This window comes from Pseudophryne corroboree, chromosome 3 (genome assembly GCF_028390025.1).
Source record: "Pseudophryne corroboree isolate aPseCor3 chromosome 3, aPseCor3.hap2, whole genome shotgun sequence".
Classification (NCBI taxonomy): domain Eukaryota; kingdom Metazoa; phylum Chordata; class Amphibia; order Anura; family Myobatrachidae; genus Pseudophryne; species Pseudophryne corroboree.
This window is the reverse complement of record NC_086446.1, coordinates 711,382,197-711,404,194: the sequence shown is the minus strand read 5'-3', so window position 1 is coordinate 711,404,194 and position 21,998 is coordinate 711,382,197. Positions and strand designations below refer to the sequence as shown.

General features: G+C 44.8%; 1 protein-coding gene across 1 annotated transcript in view; it reads right to left on the bottom strand.

Moving 5' to 3' along the window:
* LOC135056671 (alpha-2-macroglobulin-like) overlaps positions 1-21,998 on the bottom strand; it is a 331,440-nt gene that overhangs the window by 127,202 nt on the left and 182,240 nt on the right. The window contains exons 19-21 of the mRNA XM_063962121.1: positions 10,490-10,715; positions 4,282-4,408; positions 2,276-2,397 (exon numbers count right to left, since the gene is read on the bottom strand). Of these exons, the coding sequence (XP_063818191.1) occupies positions 2,276-2,397; positions 4,282-4,408; positions 10,490-10,715 (475 nt within the window). The remainder of the gene's footprint in view (positions 1-2,275; positions 2,398-4,281; positions 4,409-10,489; positions 10,716-21,998) is intronic.

Below are 21,998 nucleotides of genomic sequence, written 5' to 3'. Positions count from 1 at the left end.
ACACAAAACATATTGCATAGCTTTCAGATACATACGCAGTCAGGTCCTGATGCGGAGTTGGACATAAGGCTGTTTGCTGAGTATATTTGGCGTGTTTTCACACTGCACATTCTTCAGAAGCAAGTACAGTATATGCAGTGTATTACGCATTTTGCATCTCAAAGAAAAGGCATAATCGGGTGATATTGAGGTGTTGATGTTTGTCTATAGTAACAATATTGACATTAATAGTCAGGGGCATAGCCAGAAATTTGTGGACCCCACAGCAACATTTTAAAGTGGCCCTTTCCCAATGCTTCTAGAGAGACACCTCCCTGCAGCAGTTATTCATTTTATACTCCATAATAGTGCCTTAGTTCACTTTCTGATTCATAGTTGTTCCCTAGTCAATGTAATCTCCCATAGTAGTGTGCTAGTCTATTTTCTGAACCATAGTAGAATCCTAGTTCACGTTATGTCACATTGTAGGGTTGCCAGTACACATTATGCCACATAGTAACCACAATTCACATTATAACATAGTGTCCCCAGTTCATATTATGCTACACTATAGTGACTCCACTTCAGATTGTGCCACATTACAGTGCCTCAGTTCATATTATGTAAAATTATCCAGTTTTATTTAATACCACATTACAATGAGCAGGTACAGGGGTATAAGTAGATAACTGTAGGTTCCAAGGCAAAAGTTTATAAGGGCCCCTATGTACCACCCAGTAGTGAAAAATGTATATAACACATTTATCTTTAACACACCTGGAAAATGTCAGCATGGACAGTATGTTGATTTATTAAACGTCAACATTAGCATTAGGGATAGGCTTAGGGTGTTGACATTTCGTCAGTCTTAGGAGGAGATTCAAATGTTTGAAAAGTTGGTTGGGCGGCTGTTTTTTCCTGTCTATTAGATAGGAAAAAACAGACTCCCAACTGACTTTTCAAATATTTGAATCTCCCCCTTAATATACTGATGTCAGCGTGTTGAATGTTGACAATAAATCAAACCATTCTCATGTATGTAAAGTTCAGAAAGAGTGGGAAATGCAGACTTTATGAAAGTGTGAATATACCTGTTTCCAGTCATATAATTTGCACTAAGTACAGACTGGTGTATGCGTGCCTTGATGATGATGATCATTTTCAATTAAGCATATGGATAACAGGCAGGTAAACCATAAAAACACATACAACTCTGCATACACATGAATATTACACATCAATTTCCATGTATACAATGTAGGAGCAATTACAGACACTTTACTTTCAACTTTGAAGTAAAGAAAGAGGGGGATGACATCACAGAGAAAATCAAGCTCAGGGGGACTTTTCAAAGCCTCTGTGCACAATACATATTGGGAGTCATTCCAACCCGATCGCTCGCTGCAGTTTATCGCAGCAGTGCGATCGGGTCAGTACTGTGCATGCGTCGGTGCCGCAGTGCGCCGGCGCATGCCGGACTGCCGAAGGCCGTCGTTCCCTAGCGATCGCCTCTGCCTAATTGACAGGCAGAGGCGGTCGCTGGGCAGGAGGGGCGGCACAGCGGCTTTTGGCCGCCGTTTTGGGGGTGCGGTCTGCACAAAGCAAGGGGCATTGTGCTATGTTAATTTGGACGGCATTAAAGTTACTGCAGAAAATCCACAGAATGATCCATCATTAGTAACAGTATGAAAATACAAAGGAGAAATGGTAAATATAAAGATTCTACCTACAGCCTGTACTTTAAACACACTTGAATGAAATGAGAAGGAAGCTTGTGATAAATCAATTGCTAAACTGCTATTGCTGGTGCTAATAGTATGTATTTAATATTATAATTATTGTGCCAAATCTGTTGCTAGTCAAATGATAGCTAGTTGCTTTCCTAAATAGGAAAATAAATGTTTTTTAAATATATGTTGATTTTAGGTATTAAGAGAAGCCTCATCAACTAATCTAAAATGCATATATATATATATATATATATATATATATATATATATGTGTGTGTGTGTGTGTGTGTGTGTATATATATATATATATATATATAAATTTTATTTATTCCAAGTCAGTGCAGTCAGATTATTTTTATTTTCCTTAAACAAACCTCAAAGGATTGTCGCTTTAAATTCAGTATTTATCATTTAATATTTTTTTTTAATGAACTTTACATTATTGTGTATAGTTTTATATCTTTTTTTTCTTTACTCTTACCATTATAATATAAACTTTGCATTTTGGCCATAATTGGTGCATGGACCTTCTAGATTACATACGTATTTAAACACTGCATACTGACCTGCACAAGTAAGGGCTTAGTGACTGTGTCAGTGCTGCCTTGCTTAGGGACGACCGTTATCTCATTTTGGCAAAACTCTTTTGTGTCCACAGCCTCTGTCCTCACCGTGATGTTCACCTTTCCTACATAAGGGTGCAGTTGACAAAATATGTACGGTAAGAAAAATGGTGTATACTAAAAAAAAAAAATCTACGTACAGTATAAGTAAAATACAGTAGACTATCCCTGTAGGTGTTATTTATTGTAACTGGCAAAAGAGTCAATTCTTATCACATCTTATCAGAATAAACTACTAAGTTGGTTAGTTGGAAACACAAAGGCTGCAAACAGACTGATAATAAGTACAGGACTGCCAGTGGCAGAGCAGAGCTCACTGTCGCCCTGTATTGGCCCGCCCCCAAACATATGGTATCACATGAGGGGGCGGGACCGGCAGCAGTAGGAAATGTATAACTGCCGGGAGCCCAGGCAGCTCTACACACAACAGTGAGGCAGAATAACTACTAGCCACCAGATGCCCCTTAACATGCCAGCCAGATGCCAGGACTACAAGGCAGCAACAGTGATAACCCTATGGCCCTGCACCCTGAGCAGTGGTACTACTTGCACAATCTTCCCTATGGCCCTGATGATACCATCATCTCACTTTGGGGTCTATTTACTAAGCCTTGAATGGAGATAAAGTGGACGGAGATAAAGTACCAGCCAATCAGCTCCTAACTGCCATTTTTTAAACCCAGCCTGTGTCAGTTAGGAGTGGATTGGCTGGTACTTTATCTCCATCCAAGGCTTAGTAAATAGACCCCTAAAACACAACTAAATGTTTTCAAAATACCTACACTATCATTGTGTAATAGTAAAGTGTACACATCATCAAAGGTGTCGAGAAGGAAGGGAAGGGGGGAGGTACTATTTACTCTGGCCCAAGTATGATGGAGGGGTCCAGCAGGAGCCCAAGTCATCATCTCCCCGTTACCTAGCAACAGCAGCTGCAGCTCTTCGCCTCAGCACCGCATACACTGCTGTGTGCTGGACTGCACTGTGCAGTGGCGTAAGTTTGTCCCAGTTGCCCGGAGGCAAGATAAATATTGGTGCCCCCCTATTTCCTATATCAAAATAAATATATATGTGTGTGTGTGTGTGTGTGTGTAGTGTTCTGAAAAAAAATGTATATACTGTATTTATACATTTAATTGTCTTTTATTTTAAATGACACATTTCTTAGCAGTAATACCCAGGATTAGAACCCATGACCTGTTACACTAACAGCAGACACTTTACTGATGGAGTTATTTGCTCCTGTAGAGGAAGCATGAGAATTATAACTATATGAAGTTACGTGTAGTTGTCAGAGAAGTATCTTCATATAGATAGAATTCTCATATTTCCTATACAGGAGCAAACAGCTTCATCAGTAAGGTGTCTGCTTCCACTGTAACAGGGTGTGGTTTCTAATCCTGGGTATGACACTTGTAAAATGTGTATAATAAAGAGGGTGTGATTTGTGAGGTGCAGGGACCAGTGAGGAAGTCGGCCACTGAAAAGACAGCGACAGCTATCAATTAACTTAATTCAATGGTGTCACAGAATGGGAGGAGAGGTGCCCCCCTTCAGAGCAGGAGCCCGGCGGCAGATGACTCCGTTGCCTCCCAGAGTTCTGCCTCTGGCACTGTGGCCAAGGAGGTGCTTAAAGTACTATTTTTTCTTTATATTTTTCTATTGGTGCAGGGCCACGCCTCCAGTGGTTAGGCCACGCCCCCTGAAAAGTACCTGGGCCCGGTAATACAAGAAAAAGAGTTTCAGCCCTTTCCTATCTCCATGTATTATATTTTTTTTTAAAAACAGTCCCCGACAATAAAGGTTTATTGATATAAATAATGAATATCAGGTAAGCGTTTTAAATGTTAACCACATACATACTGTATCACAAAAATTTCTACCAGTCAACAATAATAGTTATAGAGACAACCAATTGCCTAAGACATTACTTCAAAATCAGACTGTACCCAGCTTAGAAGCTTTCAGGTTCCAGTAGAAGGTTTTGCTCTCGTCGGCACACAAGCAGCTGCTGTACTGACAGTCTGCACATGGTGCCTGCTGTAACTCTTGGGTAGGCTGCAGGGTGATCTGTACCTGTGAAAGAAGAAAGAGAAAAGAGGATTTTGGTACTTATCGATAAATCCATTTCTCTGAATCCTCTAGGGGACACTGGAGTCCTATACAGTAGGGGTGTGAAGCTTGCAACCGGAGGTGTGGCACAATCTAAAATTAGCATTGTCTGCACAGCCTGCTCCTCCCCCTTCACATCCCTCCTCCCTCAGTTTGGAAAATTTGACTGAGAGAATAGGACATGATACTATAGCACATGGCGAGGAACCGAATCGTACAACTTCTCAAACAGCATCCAAGAAATTCGTAACCGAAAAACTAACGCCGTTTGTACGAACTGTTTGAACAAGAACTTTGAACACAGCAGGTTGACAGCACCGAGGCGGGCGTCCAGTGTCCCCTAGAGGATTCAGAGAAATGTATTTATCGGTAAGTACCAAAATCCTCTTTTCTCTTTCATCCACTAGGGGACACAGGAGTCCTATACAGTACGGGACGTCCCAAAGTTATCCCCCAGGGAGGGAGTGCTGTCGGTGGCCTGCAAAACTAAACGCCCGAACTTAGAGTCTTCGGACGCAAAGGTATCAAACTTGTAAAATTTTGCGAACGTGTGGGCTGAGGCCTACGTCTCCGCTCCGCAAAGTTGAGTAGTGGAAGCACCTCTGGCAGCCGCCCATGAGGCACCCACTGATCGGGTGGTATAAGCACCCGTCTGAACCGGAACCTGTTCAGACAAAGACTGCCTAGATGCTGGCCAACCCGTCTTAGGCCCATTATAACGAACAAACAAATGGTCCGACTTTCTGAAGGACGACGTAACTTGTACGTATACCTATAAAGCTCGGACAACATCCAAGGACACGTGCCCAACTGCGAGACCCTGGAAAGATGGGACCACAATTTGGCTGGTATACATGAAACCCCGAAACAACCTTAGGAAGGAAATCTGCTCTTGTACAGAGTTCTGCCCTATTCCCAGGAAAAATTAAAAAGGGACTCTTACACGATAAGGGTCCCAACTCAGAAACCCACCTGGCCGAAGCCAAGGCAAGCAATAATGTGACATTCCAAGAGAGATATTTCAGGTCTGTTCTTGCTAACGGCTCAAAAGTTGGTGACCTCTGAAATTCCAACACCAAATTTAAGTCCCATGGTGCAGTAGGAGGACGAAAGAACCCCCTGTAAAAAGGTTTGAACCTCTGGCAAGGATGCTAACCGCTGATGAAATAGGATGGAGAGAGACGAAATTTTAACTTTCAGATAGCCCAGCCTCACTCCTACAACCAGACCGGCCTGAAGGAAGAATAGAAGTCTGGATAAGTGGAAGTATGTCGAATTCCACCCACGTTCTTGACACCAGTCCATGTACCTCTTCCAAATCCTGTAGTAGTGCATGGCTGTGACCGGCTTCCTAGCGGCAATCATCGTAGGAATGGCCGTTCTTGGTATCCCTCTGTTCCTTAAGATCTGGCTTTCAATAGCCACGCCGTTAAACGCAGCCTGTTCAGGTCTGGGTGTTGGAACCCAGATCTTAAGGAACAGAGGGATACCAAGAACGGCCATCTCAGGTCCTCTCTCTGAGGAAATCGCCAAAGATCTTCCACTAGCAACCCCCGCAGGCCAGAGTACCAACTCCTGTGGGTCAATCTGGTGTGAATAGAATTGCCTACACTCGTTCTCGTTTCACCCTCTTCAGAACCCTGGGTATGAGTGGAAAAGGTGGAAAAATGTAAAACCGTCCTGTAACACCATGGACGTGTTAATGCGTCCACTCCGTCTGCTGCTGGATCTCGTGTCCTGGACACATATCTGGGCAGCTGATGGTTTTGCCGAGACGCCCTTAGGTCCACTTGAGGTAGACCCCATCTCCTCACCACCGTGTCAAAAATCCGTGGATGCAGGCACCACTCTCCTGGATGCATGTCCAGGCGACTGAGATAATCTGCGTCCCAGTTCTCCACACCTGGAATGAACACCGCAGAAAGGATGATGTTTCGCCTCGTTGCCCCCAACAAGATCTTTGTGGCTTAATTTAACGCCATCCTGCTCTTATTTCCTTCTTGACGCTTTATGTAAGCCGTCGTTGTGACAATGTCCGACTGCATTGACTAGGTCTTCGGTTAAGAGAAGCGCATTGTAAACCGCTCTCAGCTCGAGAATGCTTATGGGTAGTCTGCTCTCCTGTAACGTCCATCTGCCCTGAAACTGACGTTCCTGCAGGACAGCACCCTAGCCTCTGAGACTGGCATCCTTTGTTAGGATCCTCCAATCCCAAATGCCGAATCTCTTGCCTGCTGCGAGATTCCTGTGTAACGACCACCAAATTAAGGAGGTGCGGTGGAAGTCGGAGCAATGAGGAATGGTTGGGAGTGAAGTCTGCTATACTGCAGAGCCTCCAAAGATGGCACCATCTTCCCGAGGAGTTGTACCCCAGGTGTAGAGAAACAGTCTGTGCCTGTAGTCCTTTAGCCACCAGACTCTGTATGTCCTGGATCTTGCCCTCTAGTAGGGCTACCCTCAATTGTACTGTTTTCAAGATGAGACCTGGAAATTGAATCCATTGAATTGGCATGAGGTTGTATTTCTGGAAATCACAATCCATCCATGTTGAGTGAGAAATATCAGCTGTTCTTGGAAGGTGCCTTAGATCAGCAGATCATCTAGACAAGGTACGATCGTGACCGCTAACCTACTCAAACTTGCGACCCTTATCACCATGATCCTTGCAAAAATTTTTGGGGCTAAAGATAGACCGAATGGTAAGGCCCCAACTGGCAATGATCTTAAACCAGTACGAATTCTAAGTATGCTTGGTGAGGAGTCCAAATCGGAATATGAAGGAATGCACCCTTTACGTCCAAAGACACTGACTCCTCCGGGTCAAGGCCTGCAATGACCGATTGGATTGAGTCCATCTGTGGGCACGACAAACGAGATTTGAAGAGATCCCTGTGAGTAGGGATGTTAATAATTTTGCTCCCCGCTGGGTATCAAACCTGGGGGTTCACGCATTACGGGCGGACACGGTATGCGTTAGGCAACAGGCAACCGTTGTGTAGTAATTTCCGAATTGTCTTCGGTAACGCCTTCGAACGGAATGACAGCTTAGGCGTTGTCAATATCTATCGTTAATTTATGGAGATAAAACCTGTTGATACAAACTTCTCTTCTCAATTTCCAGACTCGGTCTCTCTAAACCTTTCCAACCCTTACCCCCATAGGGGGTTCAAGGTGAGCCATGATTACTGCCTGTTGGGAATAGTCTCTTTTATCCAAGACTCCACCAGCACGAGTCTAAGAACTAAACTAGGTGAATAATGGACCAGAATAACTGCTACTGTCTATGGGTATATTTCTATGATACCCGGTAGGCAGAGATATGATCTCACTCCTCTTGACCAAAAATAATTGGACCAAAAGAAGGCTTCCCCTCCCAGGTAAATCGCCTTCTAACCCGGTAACTATATCCTTTTTACCGAAACACGAACCTCCCAGGTCCCTGTGAGATCTTGCAACTAGAAGTTGGATTGTCATGTCAATTGCAACCTACCTACGACTTTTTTTTAGTGGGACTGCAATAATAAAGAATGTCCCATTAACAGACTAGGCAGGTGAAACCCCACCATTGTTATGGGATCCTTTCCCCTTCTGTGGAATCCGAAATTCTGTTAGTCACAGAAACCATTGGGAGATATAGCCAAGATCGGGATGCTAACGTCCCTTTTAGCCTGTAAGTACAAGTGGTTAACTCCCACACATGTTCCGCTAGGTAAAAACAGTATTTAGGAGTCTGGAAGCATTTACTGGCTTCCTCTAGTTGTTTACGCCTCTAACGGGAGAGCCAGCACCCTTTTTTCACTCCTACTGTAGGGTAGGAAGGGTTCTCATTATCGTTTCTGGCCATTTTGTTATACCCCTGCGAATGGAGTCATTCTAACTATGAATTACTCTCTGTTTTGGAAAGGCCTGCAGCCCATATTCAAATGTTAAAATACAGTGTATGTCAGGGTATGTTTTCCTAACCCTTGCGGATTACTGCCCCCTGGTTGTGTGCCCATTTTTAGAGTCGCCCACCCCAGGGCTGTTAACCTTAGTGCACATTTCTTTGAGCAACCAAAGTAATTATTGCGTTCCCATTTACCTTACCGTATACATACCACTCAGCCTGACTATCACCTATTCAACTAGGGGGAGAAAGGCCGTAGAAATATTGGGAGCCCTGGAAATCTGAGACCCTCCTCTTCCTCTTATTCTGGTACAATAGGAAGAAGTCATTTAACTGCCTTGCGCACAGTTGTTACTGCTTGCGCGGGTGGCGTTAACCTGATGATAAATTCTTACATCGTCTTTGAGAATCCCGCAGCCCATTCAGAGTGCTGTTTGCAGGATTCCGCCATCTCCTTGGAGATCCCCAATATAATAGGTCTTGGTTGGTGCTTTAGACATGTTGACTAACTCCCGTCCCAGACCAGTCTGCAGTGCTTTCACCCTTTAAACTAGGAAGAGAAAGACAGCGCCGGATGAAGGAAGCAAAGGTAAACTGGACTCACCTGGCTGTATAATTTGTTATCAAAAGGTTTTTAGAGAAAATAATGTTGTTGTTTTTTTCAATTAATACCAGCCGTCCTGCAACCCAACGCACATCCAACTCTGATTCCGCTTTGATGTTGTGGTTGACGAACCATTGCTTCCTTTTATTTTCCACAGGAACCTTTGATAGAAATCCCTTGAAAATATAACCTTAAAAATTGTATGACATTACAGGAGATCATTTTCAGTACTATAAGTGTAATATCCCTCCCCCTGATCCAACTGGTTTGCTTAATGATAGGGGGCGTATCTCCCCCCTTACCCTATTTGGCGCCTGCACCATCTTTTTAAGATGGGCGCAATTGAAATTTTGCAGTGACCTCTACAGCTAACATAACACTGTACCCTCCAGACGACCGGGAGCCGCTGAGTACTGCAAACGCCACTATAACGTCTCAGCGCTGTAGTTAGGGAATAGCAGCTATCTGTGCCCCTCTTGTCACATCTTCTATCTGTGGACGCAGCCTTGCTAGAGTAATGCGCCCAGAACCCGTTCGCCATGCGGCAGTTTGTACTAAATGCGCGGCTGCGACGGGGCTCTGTACCTCTTTGCAGGCCCACGCTGGGACTCCTCACTCTGACTCTGGTAGAAACTCCGGCCAGGCGCACGCGCTCCCTGCTGCGCCCCTGACCGTGATCTCCCCTCCGCCATAATCAACAGTGTTAGTTGTGGCTGAGGATCTTCCGGCCGCCGCTATGAGCCTAACGCTGGGACTTACTTACTTCAACTCCTGCGGGGCAAATTTAAAACAACCAGTACTCACAGTTGGTGCCTTTATAGAGATGCAGACCCCTTTAGCTGGAATCATTGTCTCTCAATCCTGAATTTTGTCCACCTTTTATTAGGGGGAAGCAGCATTTTCTTCTGGTAAAGCCTGCACCCCCTTTCATTTAGGTGGGATTGGGCATTTACCGTTTTTTTCTTATAAAACCTGCACCCTCCCTTTAGTTAGGAGGGATTGGGCCAGTCATAAATGAAGAGAATAAATAAATAAATAAATAAATCTTCATGGAGCAGGAGCTCCCTTTTGTGCTTGTACCTCCTAGGCACAATTTTTCAAACTGAGGGAGGAGGGATGTGAAGGGGGAGGAGCCGGCTGTACAGACAATGCTAATTTTAGATTGTGCCACACCTCCGGTTGCAAGCTTCACACCCCTACTGTATAGTACTCCAGCGTCCCCTAGTGGATGAAAGAGAAAAATCAATAGGAAACAAGCAAAAGACTTCACATGGATTTTACAGTTGTTTATAGCCAGTTTTCAATGTACGGTAGTGTTTATATTGCAAATTTGTGTGGTAGGAATTATACAGTTTAAATGCTGATGATGCACCACCCAATATTGCATAATAAACAGTCCAGCTCATCTTGTATAATAAAGTCTGACATACTTAAGCATTAGAGTGAACAGGTCACACAATACAGTATGCCTGGAGGTACTGTAACTGTGCAACATACACAATGCCAGAGATTTGTTCACATGATATTATTCTGTACTCTTAGCTATCTCATTTACCTTTATGCATTGCCTCAGATAGCTAAAGACAGAGGCTTTGAGGGTGAATGTCTCTCCTCGTACCACAGCATAGGGGAGAGTGAGATCTACAAAGAATGGCTGGAAAACTCGCAGTGACCAAGAAGGAGAGAGTCCAAATCCACTGGGGCCCATACATAGGGCTCCTGCATTCCAGTCTGTGATGGTGTCTGGGGCCTTGTGGTGGAGCTCAGCACTGCCAGAGTCTCTGTGTAAAATAAAGAAAAACTACATTAGTGCAGTATATAGGAAATTATATTTTTTTCAAAAATATGTTTATTAATACTCTGCACAGTATAATAAGAAAGAAAATGTATAATTTGACAAGTTGTTGTGCAATCAAGATGATTTAGGAGGTGTTTCAGACCTGATCACTGCTGTGCGTTTTTGCAAAGCGGGCAATCAGCGATTAACTGCACATGTGTATGCACCACAATGCGCACACACATCGCCAACAACAACATGAATCGCCGACCAGCGACAGTATGGTGCGAAAATTCCGATCGCATGGGCATTCACACGGTGATTGACAGAAAGAGGCCGTTTGTAGGTGGTAACTGACCATTTACTGGGAGTGTCAGGGGAAACGCAGGTGTTCCCAAGCGTTTTCAGGGAGGGTGTGTGACGTCAGCTCCGGACCCGGTCAGCTTGTTCCCATCGCACTGTAGGAGTAAGTTCTGGGCTGCGCACAGACTGCACACAGTGGATATTTGCAGCTCGGCTAACACATGCGATCGCACACTTGCACGGGACGAAAGTACACTTCCCTTGGGCGGCGCCTATCTAAACACAGGACAGCAAAGTTAGCAGCCCAGCGATCAGGTCTGAATTAGGCCCTTACTAAGAAGGTATAAAATAAGGATAGAGAAATAAAACAATCCCTAACGTACTGTAGAGCCAAACTTTATCAATATTATAAAATAGTGTATTCATAGACATGCACAAAATGATGTGAGTATCTTAGGTGCAGTACACTATATAGATATTTAAACCAAATGTGAAAAGGGATAAATATCCCAAGTTACAGCAACCCAAGAGTTAAAACACTGACAAGTAGGCCGGGATGTAATGAAGTCCGAGATCGGCGGCCATGCGGGATGCCTGCCGAACTCAGATAATTTTTTAAATGAGCAATCATGTACAAGGCTAAACCATGCCCTGTACATGATTGCCCCTTTTAAAAAAGATTGAGTTTGACAGGCATCCTGCACAGCCGCCGATCTCGGACTTCATTACACCATGCCCGTAATCTTAATTAGCACAATAAAAATAAATAAACGAAGGGAACAGAATGAAGAAAAACATTATTAGAGAAGACAAAAATTAAAATACAGATAACAATCATAGATCAGAACAGATCAGAAAGATGAGGAGAAAGGATAGTGAGGAAAAATGTGTTCAGTAGAGAGAGAAAAAAAGAAAGAGAAAGGTTGTTGTGAGGAGAAGTATGAAGAGTAATGGGGATTTGATAGGCCAACAGTTGATAAGACTACCATAAAGTGTGTTGGAAGGAGGGATGTGCGCCGGGCAATTTTTGCTGGATTTGGTTCTTCTGATTCATTGGCCATCTTTGGATTTGGATTTGTCAAACTGCCGTGACTGGCTTTGGATATTATTTTTTTTTTAAATTGACCAAAAAAAACTTGGGTAAAAAGAGTCCTGGGTTCGGTTCCCAAAGTGCCAATCTTTTTTTTTGTGTGTTCCTGTGACATTGACTTTATTATTATTTTTTTCTGTGTAATCCATTGTAAAACATTCAATGGAAGGGTGTACACAGGTTTCACACAAATCGGGGTAAATCTGCAGGAGCGACTCATTCGCTATTTAAAATACACAGCAGTAATGAGCACCTATAGACATACCAGTAAATATAAATTAGTGTATTCTGACGCAACTAACTGTTCAAGCAACACAGTACTGTAGATCGTCAGCGTTAGAGAATCTGTGTTGTGAGAATCTGTGTTGTACGTTACAAGCTATTCGTGCTAATTAGTACACTAATAGAACATACTGTACAGAGATACTAAGGACGGTGATTTGGCATCCAGGAACTTAGGGAGGAGCTTTTATCTCTCTCCATTGTAATCTTTCTAAGTATAACAGAGAGAGATAAAAGCGCTCCCTAAGTTCCTGGATGCCAAATCACTGTCCTTAGTATCTCTGTACAGTATGTTCTATTAGGGTACTAATTAGCACAAACAGCTTGTAACATACAGCGGCAAGTTTATTCTTTCTATGTATAATGGATAGAGATAAAAACTCCTCCCTAAGTTCCTGGATGCCAAATCACCATCCTTAGTATCTCTGTACAGTATGTTCTATTAGTGTACTAATTAGCACAAACAGCTTGTAACGTACAACAGATCCTCTAACACCGATGATCTACAGTACTGTGTTGCTCGAACAGTTAGTTGCATCAGAATACACTAATTTATATTTACTGGTATGTCTACAGGTGCTCATTACCGCTGTGTATTTTAGACAGCGAATGAGTCGCTCCTGCAGATTTACCCCGATTTGTGTGAAATCTGTTTGCACCCTTCCATTGAATGTTTTACAATGGATTACACAGAAAAAATAATAATAATAAAGTGAATGTCACGGGAAAAAAAAAAAGACTGGCACTTTGGAAATCAAACCCGCGACTCGCAGCGTGGCAGGCGGGAGCCTTCATTGCTAGCCCACGACATTGCATGGAAGATTCACAAGTTCATGTGTAAAAGTACTGCAAAGAGCGATTTCTTCCCATTGGTGTTGGTTTATGCCTTAGGGGACTCGGATGCTCATACTGTATTTCAAAAGCACAGTATTTTCCACTGCCTCCCCCTACCCCCATCGCCCTTCCCCCCTGGGAGCCTGCACAGTTCATGCAGTAGACAGGTCAGGTTACAAGACATGTGCAATAGTATACTGTGTATGAAAATCACATAGAGAACTGCAGTCGCATTGATACTGTAGATGAGTATATCGTACAGTAGCAGTGATCCCTTCTCATTAAGTACAACACAGATTCTCACTACACAAATTCTCTAATGCCGACGATCTACAGTACTGTGTTGCTCGAACAGTTAGTTGCGTCAAAATACACTAATTTATATTTACTGGTATGTCTACAGGTGCTCATTACCACTGCGTATTTTAGATAGCGAATGAGTCGCTCCTGCAGATTTACCCCGATTTGTGTGAAACCTGTGTGCACCCTTCCATTGAATGTTTTACAATGGATTACACAGAAAAACAGCAGCGGCACCAGTAGCAGCATCTTACAAACGCCAGCTCGTTCCTAGGCAGGCTACGCTGTGTATCACCGGTTTCCGAAAGAGGCACACTGCTGACAACCTCTTACGAAAACTGAGGGACATCATCACACTATGGCTTACCCCACTTAGACTCTCCTGGGGATTTGTGGTATCGGACAACGCCAGCAATATTGTGCGTGCATTACCTCTGGGCAAATTCCAGCCCATCCCATGTTTTTCACAATTAATTTGGTGGTGCAGAATTTTTTGAAAAATGACAGGCGTGCAGGAGATGTTGTTGGTGTCCCGAAAAGTTGCAGTCCACTTTCAGCATTTAGCCACTGCATGCCGAAGACTGGAGCGCCAGCAAACACTCCTGAACCTGCCCTGCCATCACCTGATGCAAGAGGTGGTAACGAGGTGGAATTCAACACTCTATATGCTTCAGAGGATGGAGGAGCAGAAAAAGGCCATTCAAGCATATACATCCACCTATGATATAGGCAAAGGAGGGGGAATGCACCTGACTCAAGCGCAGAGGAGAATTATTTCGGTGTTGTGCAAAGTTCTCCAACCCTTTGAACTTGCCACACGTGAAGTCAGTTCAGACACTGTCAGCTTGAGTCAGGTCATTCCCCTCATCAGGCTTTTGCAGAAGCAGCTGGATAAATTGAAGAAGGAGCTAAGATGGAGTGATTCCGCAAAGTATGTTGGACTTGTGGATGGAGCCCTTCATTCGCTTTGCCAGGATTCAAGGGTGGTCAATCTGTTGAAATCAGAGCACTACATTTTGGCTATTGTGCTCGATCCTAGATTTAAAGCCTAATTTGTATCTCTCTTTCTGGCAGACACAAGTATGCAGAGGTTCAAAGACTTGCTGGTGAGACAATTGTCAACTCATGCAGAACGTGACCCGTCAACAGATCCTCCTTCATTTTCTCCAGCAACTGGGACTGCGAGGAAAAGGATAAGATTTCCGAGCCCACCCGCTGGTGGTGATGCAGGGCAATCAGGAGCAAGTGTTGACATCTGGACCGGACTGAAGGAGCTGCCAACTATTATTGACATGTCAACTGTCACTGCATATGATGCTGTCACCATTGAAAGAATGGTGGAGGATTATATGGGTGACAGCATCCAAGTAGGCTTGTCAGACAGTCCGTACGTATACTGGCTGGAAAAAGAGGCAATTTGGATGCCCTTGCGCAAACTGCCTTTATTTTACCTAAGTTGCCCCCCCCCCCTCCAGTGTGTACTATGAAAGAGTGTTTAGTGCAGGCGGTAACCTTGTCAGCGATCGGTATAGGAGGTTACTTCTACAAAATGTGGAGAAGATGATGTTCATCAAAATTAATTATAAATTCCTCCAGGAAGACCTTTTCCAGCAATTGCCTCCAGAATGTGCACAGGGACCTGTGATGATGGATTCCAGTGCGGAAGAATTAATACTATGTGAGGCGGAGGATGTACACAGTGAAAGGGGTGAGGAATCGGAGGATGAGGATGACATCTTGCCTCTGTAGAGCCAGTTTGTGCAAGGAGAGATGAATTGCTTCTTTTTTGTGGGGGTATTAATGGCTTCGTATTTTTGTGAGGGTCCAAACAAACCAATAATTTCAGTCACAGTCATGTGGCAGACCTGTCGCTGAAATGATTGGTTTATTAAAGTGTGCATGTCCTCTATATACAACATAATGGTGGGTGAAAGGGTCCCAGGACAATTCCATCTTGCACCTCTTTTTTTTCTTTGCATTAAGTGCTGTTTGGGGCCTAGTTTTTAAAACTGCCATCCTGTCTGACACTGCAAAGCCACTCCTAGATGGGCCAGGTGTTTGTGCCACCCACTTTGGTCGCTTAGCTTAGTCATCCAGCTACCTCATTGCACCTCTTTTTCTTCTTTGCATGATGAGCTGTTTGGGGCCTAGTTTTTAAAAGTGCCATCCTGTCTGACACTGCAGTGCCACTCCTAGATGGGCCAGGTGTTTGTGCCGCACACTTGTGTCGCTTAGCTTAGTCATACAGCTACCTCTGTGCAACTTTTAGGCCTAAAAACAATATTGTGAGGTGTGAGGTGTTCAGAATAGACTGGAAATGAGTGGAAATTAATGTTATTGAGGTTAATAATACAGTAGGATCAAAATTACCCCAAATTCTGTGATTTTAGCAGTTTTTGTGTTTTTTTCAAAAATCATCCAGATCCAAAACCAAAACCCAAAAGGGTGGTTTTGGCAAAAGCAATCCAGATCCAAAAGCAAAACACAAAACATGAAATAACAGGGTTACATGCACGTGAAGAAAGCGCACTAGGGTACAGTGCACCAAATAGTACAAACAATAGAACATTACTATGGGGGTCATTCCGAACTGATCGCTCGCTGCAGTTTATCGCAGCACAGCGGTCGGGTCAGATCTGCGCATGCGCCGCAGTTCACCGGTGCATGCTGGGCGGCCGAAGGCCATTGTTCCCTAGCGATCGCCTCTGCCTGATTGACAGGCAGAGGCAATCGCTGGGCGGGAGGGGACTGGTTGGCGACGTTAAGCCTCCGTTTAGATTAAATATCCCACTCTGGAACTTCAAAAATAATTCAGAAAGGTGAATTTTATAAGCTCCTGTGTGATGCTGTGTGCTCCTCCCAAAGTGCAGAGTGGGATATTTAATCTTTTTATTATGAATGGATCATTACATCTTTCGAATTGAGGTTTTAGAAGTTCATAAAATTATACTACAAACCAGGTTTTGAGTGATTATTCCTATGATTGTCATTTGGATTGACAGTATAGCTGCACAGACCACCCCTCTGAAGAAGTCCTTATAGGACGAAACACGTCAGGGTTGAGGAGAGAAAATACCCTTCATAACTCAGTTTGACACAATACTGTATGACTTGTGTATTGAAAGGGTTTGTCTCTGTATCTGTAAAGCATGAAGCATGTTTTTAATAAATTCTGTTTATAAGATAATTGGTCATTTATAGGAACTGGTTTTACTTGGAAAGTGATTTATAGCATCCTTTAACTCATTTGGAGTATATATATATATATATATATATATATATGTATGTATTTTTAACTTGCAGTTCGCAGATCACTGCGTGGAATCACAGGGCTAATAGATGCGCATGAACACAGCACACCAAACAGTACAATTTACAGCAGAGTATAGCGCAGCATACAGCAGTATAATATGCACGTGGTAGGCGCAGGTATATAGTGTAATATGCACAGTGGGGGGCAGATGTATAGTGTGGTATGCACGGGGGGGGGGGCAGGTATAGTGTTGTACGTACAGGGGATGGGACAGGTGCATAGCATTATGTGTATAGGGGATGGGGCACGCGTATAATGTCTCTGCAATGTTTGTCTTAAGGACCGTATTCACGGGTAGATGTGGGGAGAGATGTGTGCTGAGCGAACCTGCTCAGCACACATCTCTCCCCCCGCTCAGCACAGTGCGATGTGTGCTGAGCGTGCGGAGAGGGGAGGAGCCGCTCATTTCACCCAGAGGGTGAAATGAGCGACCTGCTAGATTGAGGCCAATCTAGCACAGGCGATAGTGACGCGTGGGACCGTGCATCGCTATAGCTGTGGGGGATACATATGGACAGATCATGCTTAAAATTTAAGCAATCTAGTCAGATTTCTTAGATTTTAAACTGTGATCGCTCAGTGAGTACCCCCCTTTACTGTAGCAAAGCTCCCTGTACTGCATATTGGTTTCTTGGATGCTATTAATGTATTTGACATGGATCTAGCTAATTTTCAGTGTTTATGTGGATATGGCTTTTTCAGTGTTTTTTTTATGTGGATCTGTTTTTTTTCAATGTATTTCATGTGGATCTGGGGCAGCTCTGAGTGTTAGCTGCTTAGTAATGTGTGTGTGCGGGGGTGGGTGGGGCAGGGGTCGGTAGCTGCACAGCAATGTGATCACGGGGAGGGGGGGGGGGGGTCTGGCTCCTACCCAGTACCACCCTCCACTGTCAGGCCCTACCCTCTCTCTGCTGCATGACTTCCATCATGTCAAAATGAACTCCTAGTGATGTGCACCGGAAATTTTTCGGGTTTTGGTTTTCAGGTTCGGTTCCGCGGCCGTGTTTTGGATTCGGACGCGTTTTGGCAAAAGCTCCCCGAAAATTTTTTGTCGAATTCGGGTGTTTTTTTTTAAAAACCCTAAAAAACAGCTTAAATCATAGAATTTGGGGGTAATTTTGATCCCAAAGTATTATTAACCTCAATAACCATAATTTCCACTCATTTTCAGTCTATTCTGAACACCTCACAATATTATATTTAGTCCTAAAATTTGCACCGAGGTCGCTGGATGGCTAAGCTAAGCGACACAAGTGGCCGACACAAACACCTGGCCCATCTAGGAGTGGCACTGCAGTGTCAGGCAGGATGGCACTTCAAAAAAATTGTCCCCAAACAGCACATGATGCAAAGTAAAAAAGAGGCGCAATGAGGTAGCTGTGTGACTAAGCTAAGCGACCCAAGTGGCCGACACAAACACCTGGCCCATCTAGGAGCGGCACTGCAGTGTCAGACAGGATGGCACTTCAAAAAAATAGTCCCCAAACAGCACATGGTGCAAAGAAAAAAAGAGGCGCAATGAGGTAGCTGTGTGACTAAGCTAAGCGACCCAAGTTGCCTACACAAACACCTGGCCCATCTAGGAGTGGCACTGCAGTGTCAGGCAGGATGGCCCTTCAAAAAAATACTCCCCAAACAGCACATGATGCAAAGAAAAAAAGAGGCGCACCAAGGTCGCTGTGTGACTAAGCTAAGCGACACAAGTGGCCGACACAAACACCTGGCCCATCTAGGAGTGGCACTGCAGTGTCAGACAGGATTGCACTTCAAAAAAATACTCCCCAAACAGCACATGATGCAAAGAAAAAAAGTGGCGCACCAAGGTCGCTGTGTGACTAAGCTAAGCGACCCAAGTGGCCGACACAAACACCTGGCCCATCTAGGAGTGACACTTCAAAAAAATACTCCCCAAACAGCACATGATGCAAAGAAAAATGAAAGAGAAAAGAGGTGTAAGATGGAATTGTCCTTGGGTCCTCCCACCCACCCTTATGTTGTATAAACAGGACATGCACACTTTAACGAACCCATCATTTCAGTGACAGGGTCTGCCACACGACTGTGACTGAAATGACTGGTTGGTTTGGGCCCCCACCAAAAAAGAAGCAATCAATCTCTCCTTGCACAAACTGGCTCTACAGAGGCAAGATGTCCACCTCCTCCTCATCCTCCGATTCCTCACCCCTTTCACTGTGTACATCCCCCTCCTCACAGATTATTAATTCGTCCCCACTGGAATCCACCATCTCAGGTCCCCGTGTACTTTCTGGAGGCAATTGCTGCTGGTGAATGTCTGCACGGAGGAATTGATTATAATTCATTTTAATGAACATCATCTTCACATTTTCTGGAAGTAACCTCGTACGCCGATTGCTGACAAGGTGAGCGGCTGCACTAAACACTCTTTCGGAGTACACACTGGAGGGAGGGCAACTTAGGTAGAATAAAGCCAGTTTGTGCAAGGGCCTCCAAATTGCCTCTTTTTCCTGCCAGTATACGTACGGACTGTCTGACGTGCCTACTTGGATGCGGTCACTCATATAATCCTCCACCATTCTTTCAATGGTGAGAGAATCATATGCAGTGACAGTAGACGACATGTCAGTAATCGTTGGCAGGTCCTTCAGTCCGGACCAGATGTCAGCACTCGCTCCAGACTGCCCTGCATCACCGCCAGCGGGTGGGCTCGGAATTCTTAGCCTTATCCTCGCACCCCCAGTTGCGGGAGAATGTGAAGGAGGAGCTGTTGACGGGTCACGTTCCGCTTGACTTGACAATTTTCTCACCAGCAGGTCTTTGAACCTCTGCAGACTTGTGTCTGCCGGAAAGAGAGATACAACGTAGGTTTTAAATCTAGGATCGAGTACGGTGGCCAAAATGTAGTGCTCTGATTTCAACAGATTGACCACCCGTGAATCCTGGTTAAGCGAATTAAGGGCTCCATCCACAAGTCCCACATGCCTAGCGGAATCGCTCTGTTTTAGCTCCTCCTTCAATGTCTCCAGCTTCTTCTGCAAAAGCCTGATGAGGGGAAGGACCTGACTCAGGCTGGCAGTGTCTGAACTGACTTCACGTGTGGCAAGTTCAAAGGGTTGCAGAACCTTGCACAACGTTGAAATCATTCTCCACTGCGCTTGAGTCAGGTGCATTCCCCCTCCTTTGCCTATATCGTGGGCAGATGTATAGGCTTGAATGGCCTTTTGCTGCTCCTCCATCCTCTGAAGCATATAGAGGGTTGAATTCCACCTCGTTACCACCTCTTGCTTCAGATGATGGCAGGGCAGGTTCAGGTATGTTTGGTGGTGCTCCAGTCTTCTGTACGCGGTGCCTGAACGCCGAAAGTGGGCCGCAATTCTTCGGGCCACCGACAGCATCTCTTGCACGCCCCTGTCGTTTTTTAAATAATTCTGCACCACCAAATTCAAGGTATGTGCAAAATATGGGACGTGCTGGAATTTGTCCAGATGTAATGCACGCACAATATTGCTGGCGTTGTCCGATGTCACAAATCCCCAGGAGAGTCCAATTGGGGTAAGCCATTCTGCGATGATCTTCCTCAGTTGCCGTAAGAGGTTTTCAGCAGTGTGCCTATTCTGGAAAGCGGTGATACAAAGCGTAGCCTGCCTAGGAACGAGTTGGCGTTTGCGAGATGCTGCTACTGGTGCCGCCGCTGCTGTTCTTGCAGCGGGAGGCAATACATCTACCCAGTGGGCTGTCACAGTCATATAGTCCTGAGTCTGCCCTGCTCCACTTGTCCACATGTCCGTGGTTAAGTGGACATTGGGTACAACTGTATTTTTTAGGACACTGGTGACTCTTTTTCTGACATCTGTGTACATTTTCGGTATCGCCTGCCTAGAGAAATGGAACCTAGATGGTATTTGGTACCGGGGACACAGTACCTCAATCAAGTCTATAGTTGGCTCTGAATTAACGATGGATACCGGACCCACGTTTCTCACCGCCCAGGCTGCCAAGGCCTCAGTTATCCGCTTTGCAGCAGGATGACTGCTGTGATATTTCATCTTCCTCGCAAAGGACTGTTGTACAGTCAATTGCTTACTGGAAGTAGTACAAGTGATCTTCCGACTTCCCCTCTGGGATGACGATCGACTCCAAGCAGCAACAACAGCAGCGCCAGCAGCAGTAGGCGTTACACTCAAGGATGCATCGGAGGAATCCCAGGCAGGAGAGAACTCGTCAGACTTGTCAGTGACATGGCCTGCAGGATTATTGGCTTTCCTGGGTAAGGAGGAAATTGACACTGAGGGAGTTGGTGGTGTGGTTTGCAGGAGCTTGGTTACAAGAGGAAGGGATTTAGTGGTCAGTGGATTGCTTCCGCTGTCACCCAAAGTTTTTGAACTTGTCACTGACTTATGATGAATGCGCTGCAGGTGCCGTATAAGGGAGGATGTTCCGAGGTGGTTAACGTCCTTACCCCTACTTATTACAGCTTGACAAAGGCAACACACGGCTTGACACCTGTTGTCCGCATTTGTGTTGAAATAATTCCACACCGAAGAGCTGATTTTTTTTGTATTTTGACCAGGCATGTCAATGGCCATATTCGTCCCACGGACAACAGGTGTCTCCCCGGGTGCCTGACTTAAACAAACCACCTCACCATCAGAATCCTCCTTGTCAATTTCCTCCCCAGCGCCAGCAACACCCATATCCTCATCCTGGTGTACTTCAACACTGACATCTTCAGTTTGACTATCAGGAACTGGACTGCGGGTGCTCCTTCCAGCACTTGCAGGGGGCGTGCAAATGGTGGAAGGCGCAAGCTTTTCCCGTCCTGTGTTGGGAAGGTCAGGCATCGCAACCGACACAATTGGACTCTCCTTGGGGATTTGTGATTTCGACGAACGCACAGTTCTTTGCTGTGCTTTTGCCAGCTTACGTCTTTTCATTTTTCTAGCGAGAGGATGAGTGCTTCCATCCTTATTTGAAGCTGAACCACTAGCCATGAACATAGGCCAGGGCCTCTGCCGTTCCTTGCCACTCCGTGTCGTAAATGGCATATTGGCAAGTTTACGTTTCTCCTCAGACGCTTTTAATTTTGATTTTTGGGTCATTTTACTGAACTTTTGTGTTTTGGATTTTACATGCTCTCTACTATGACATTGGGCATCGGCCTTGGCAGACGACGTTGATGGCATTTC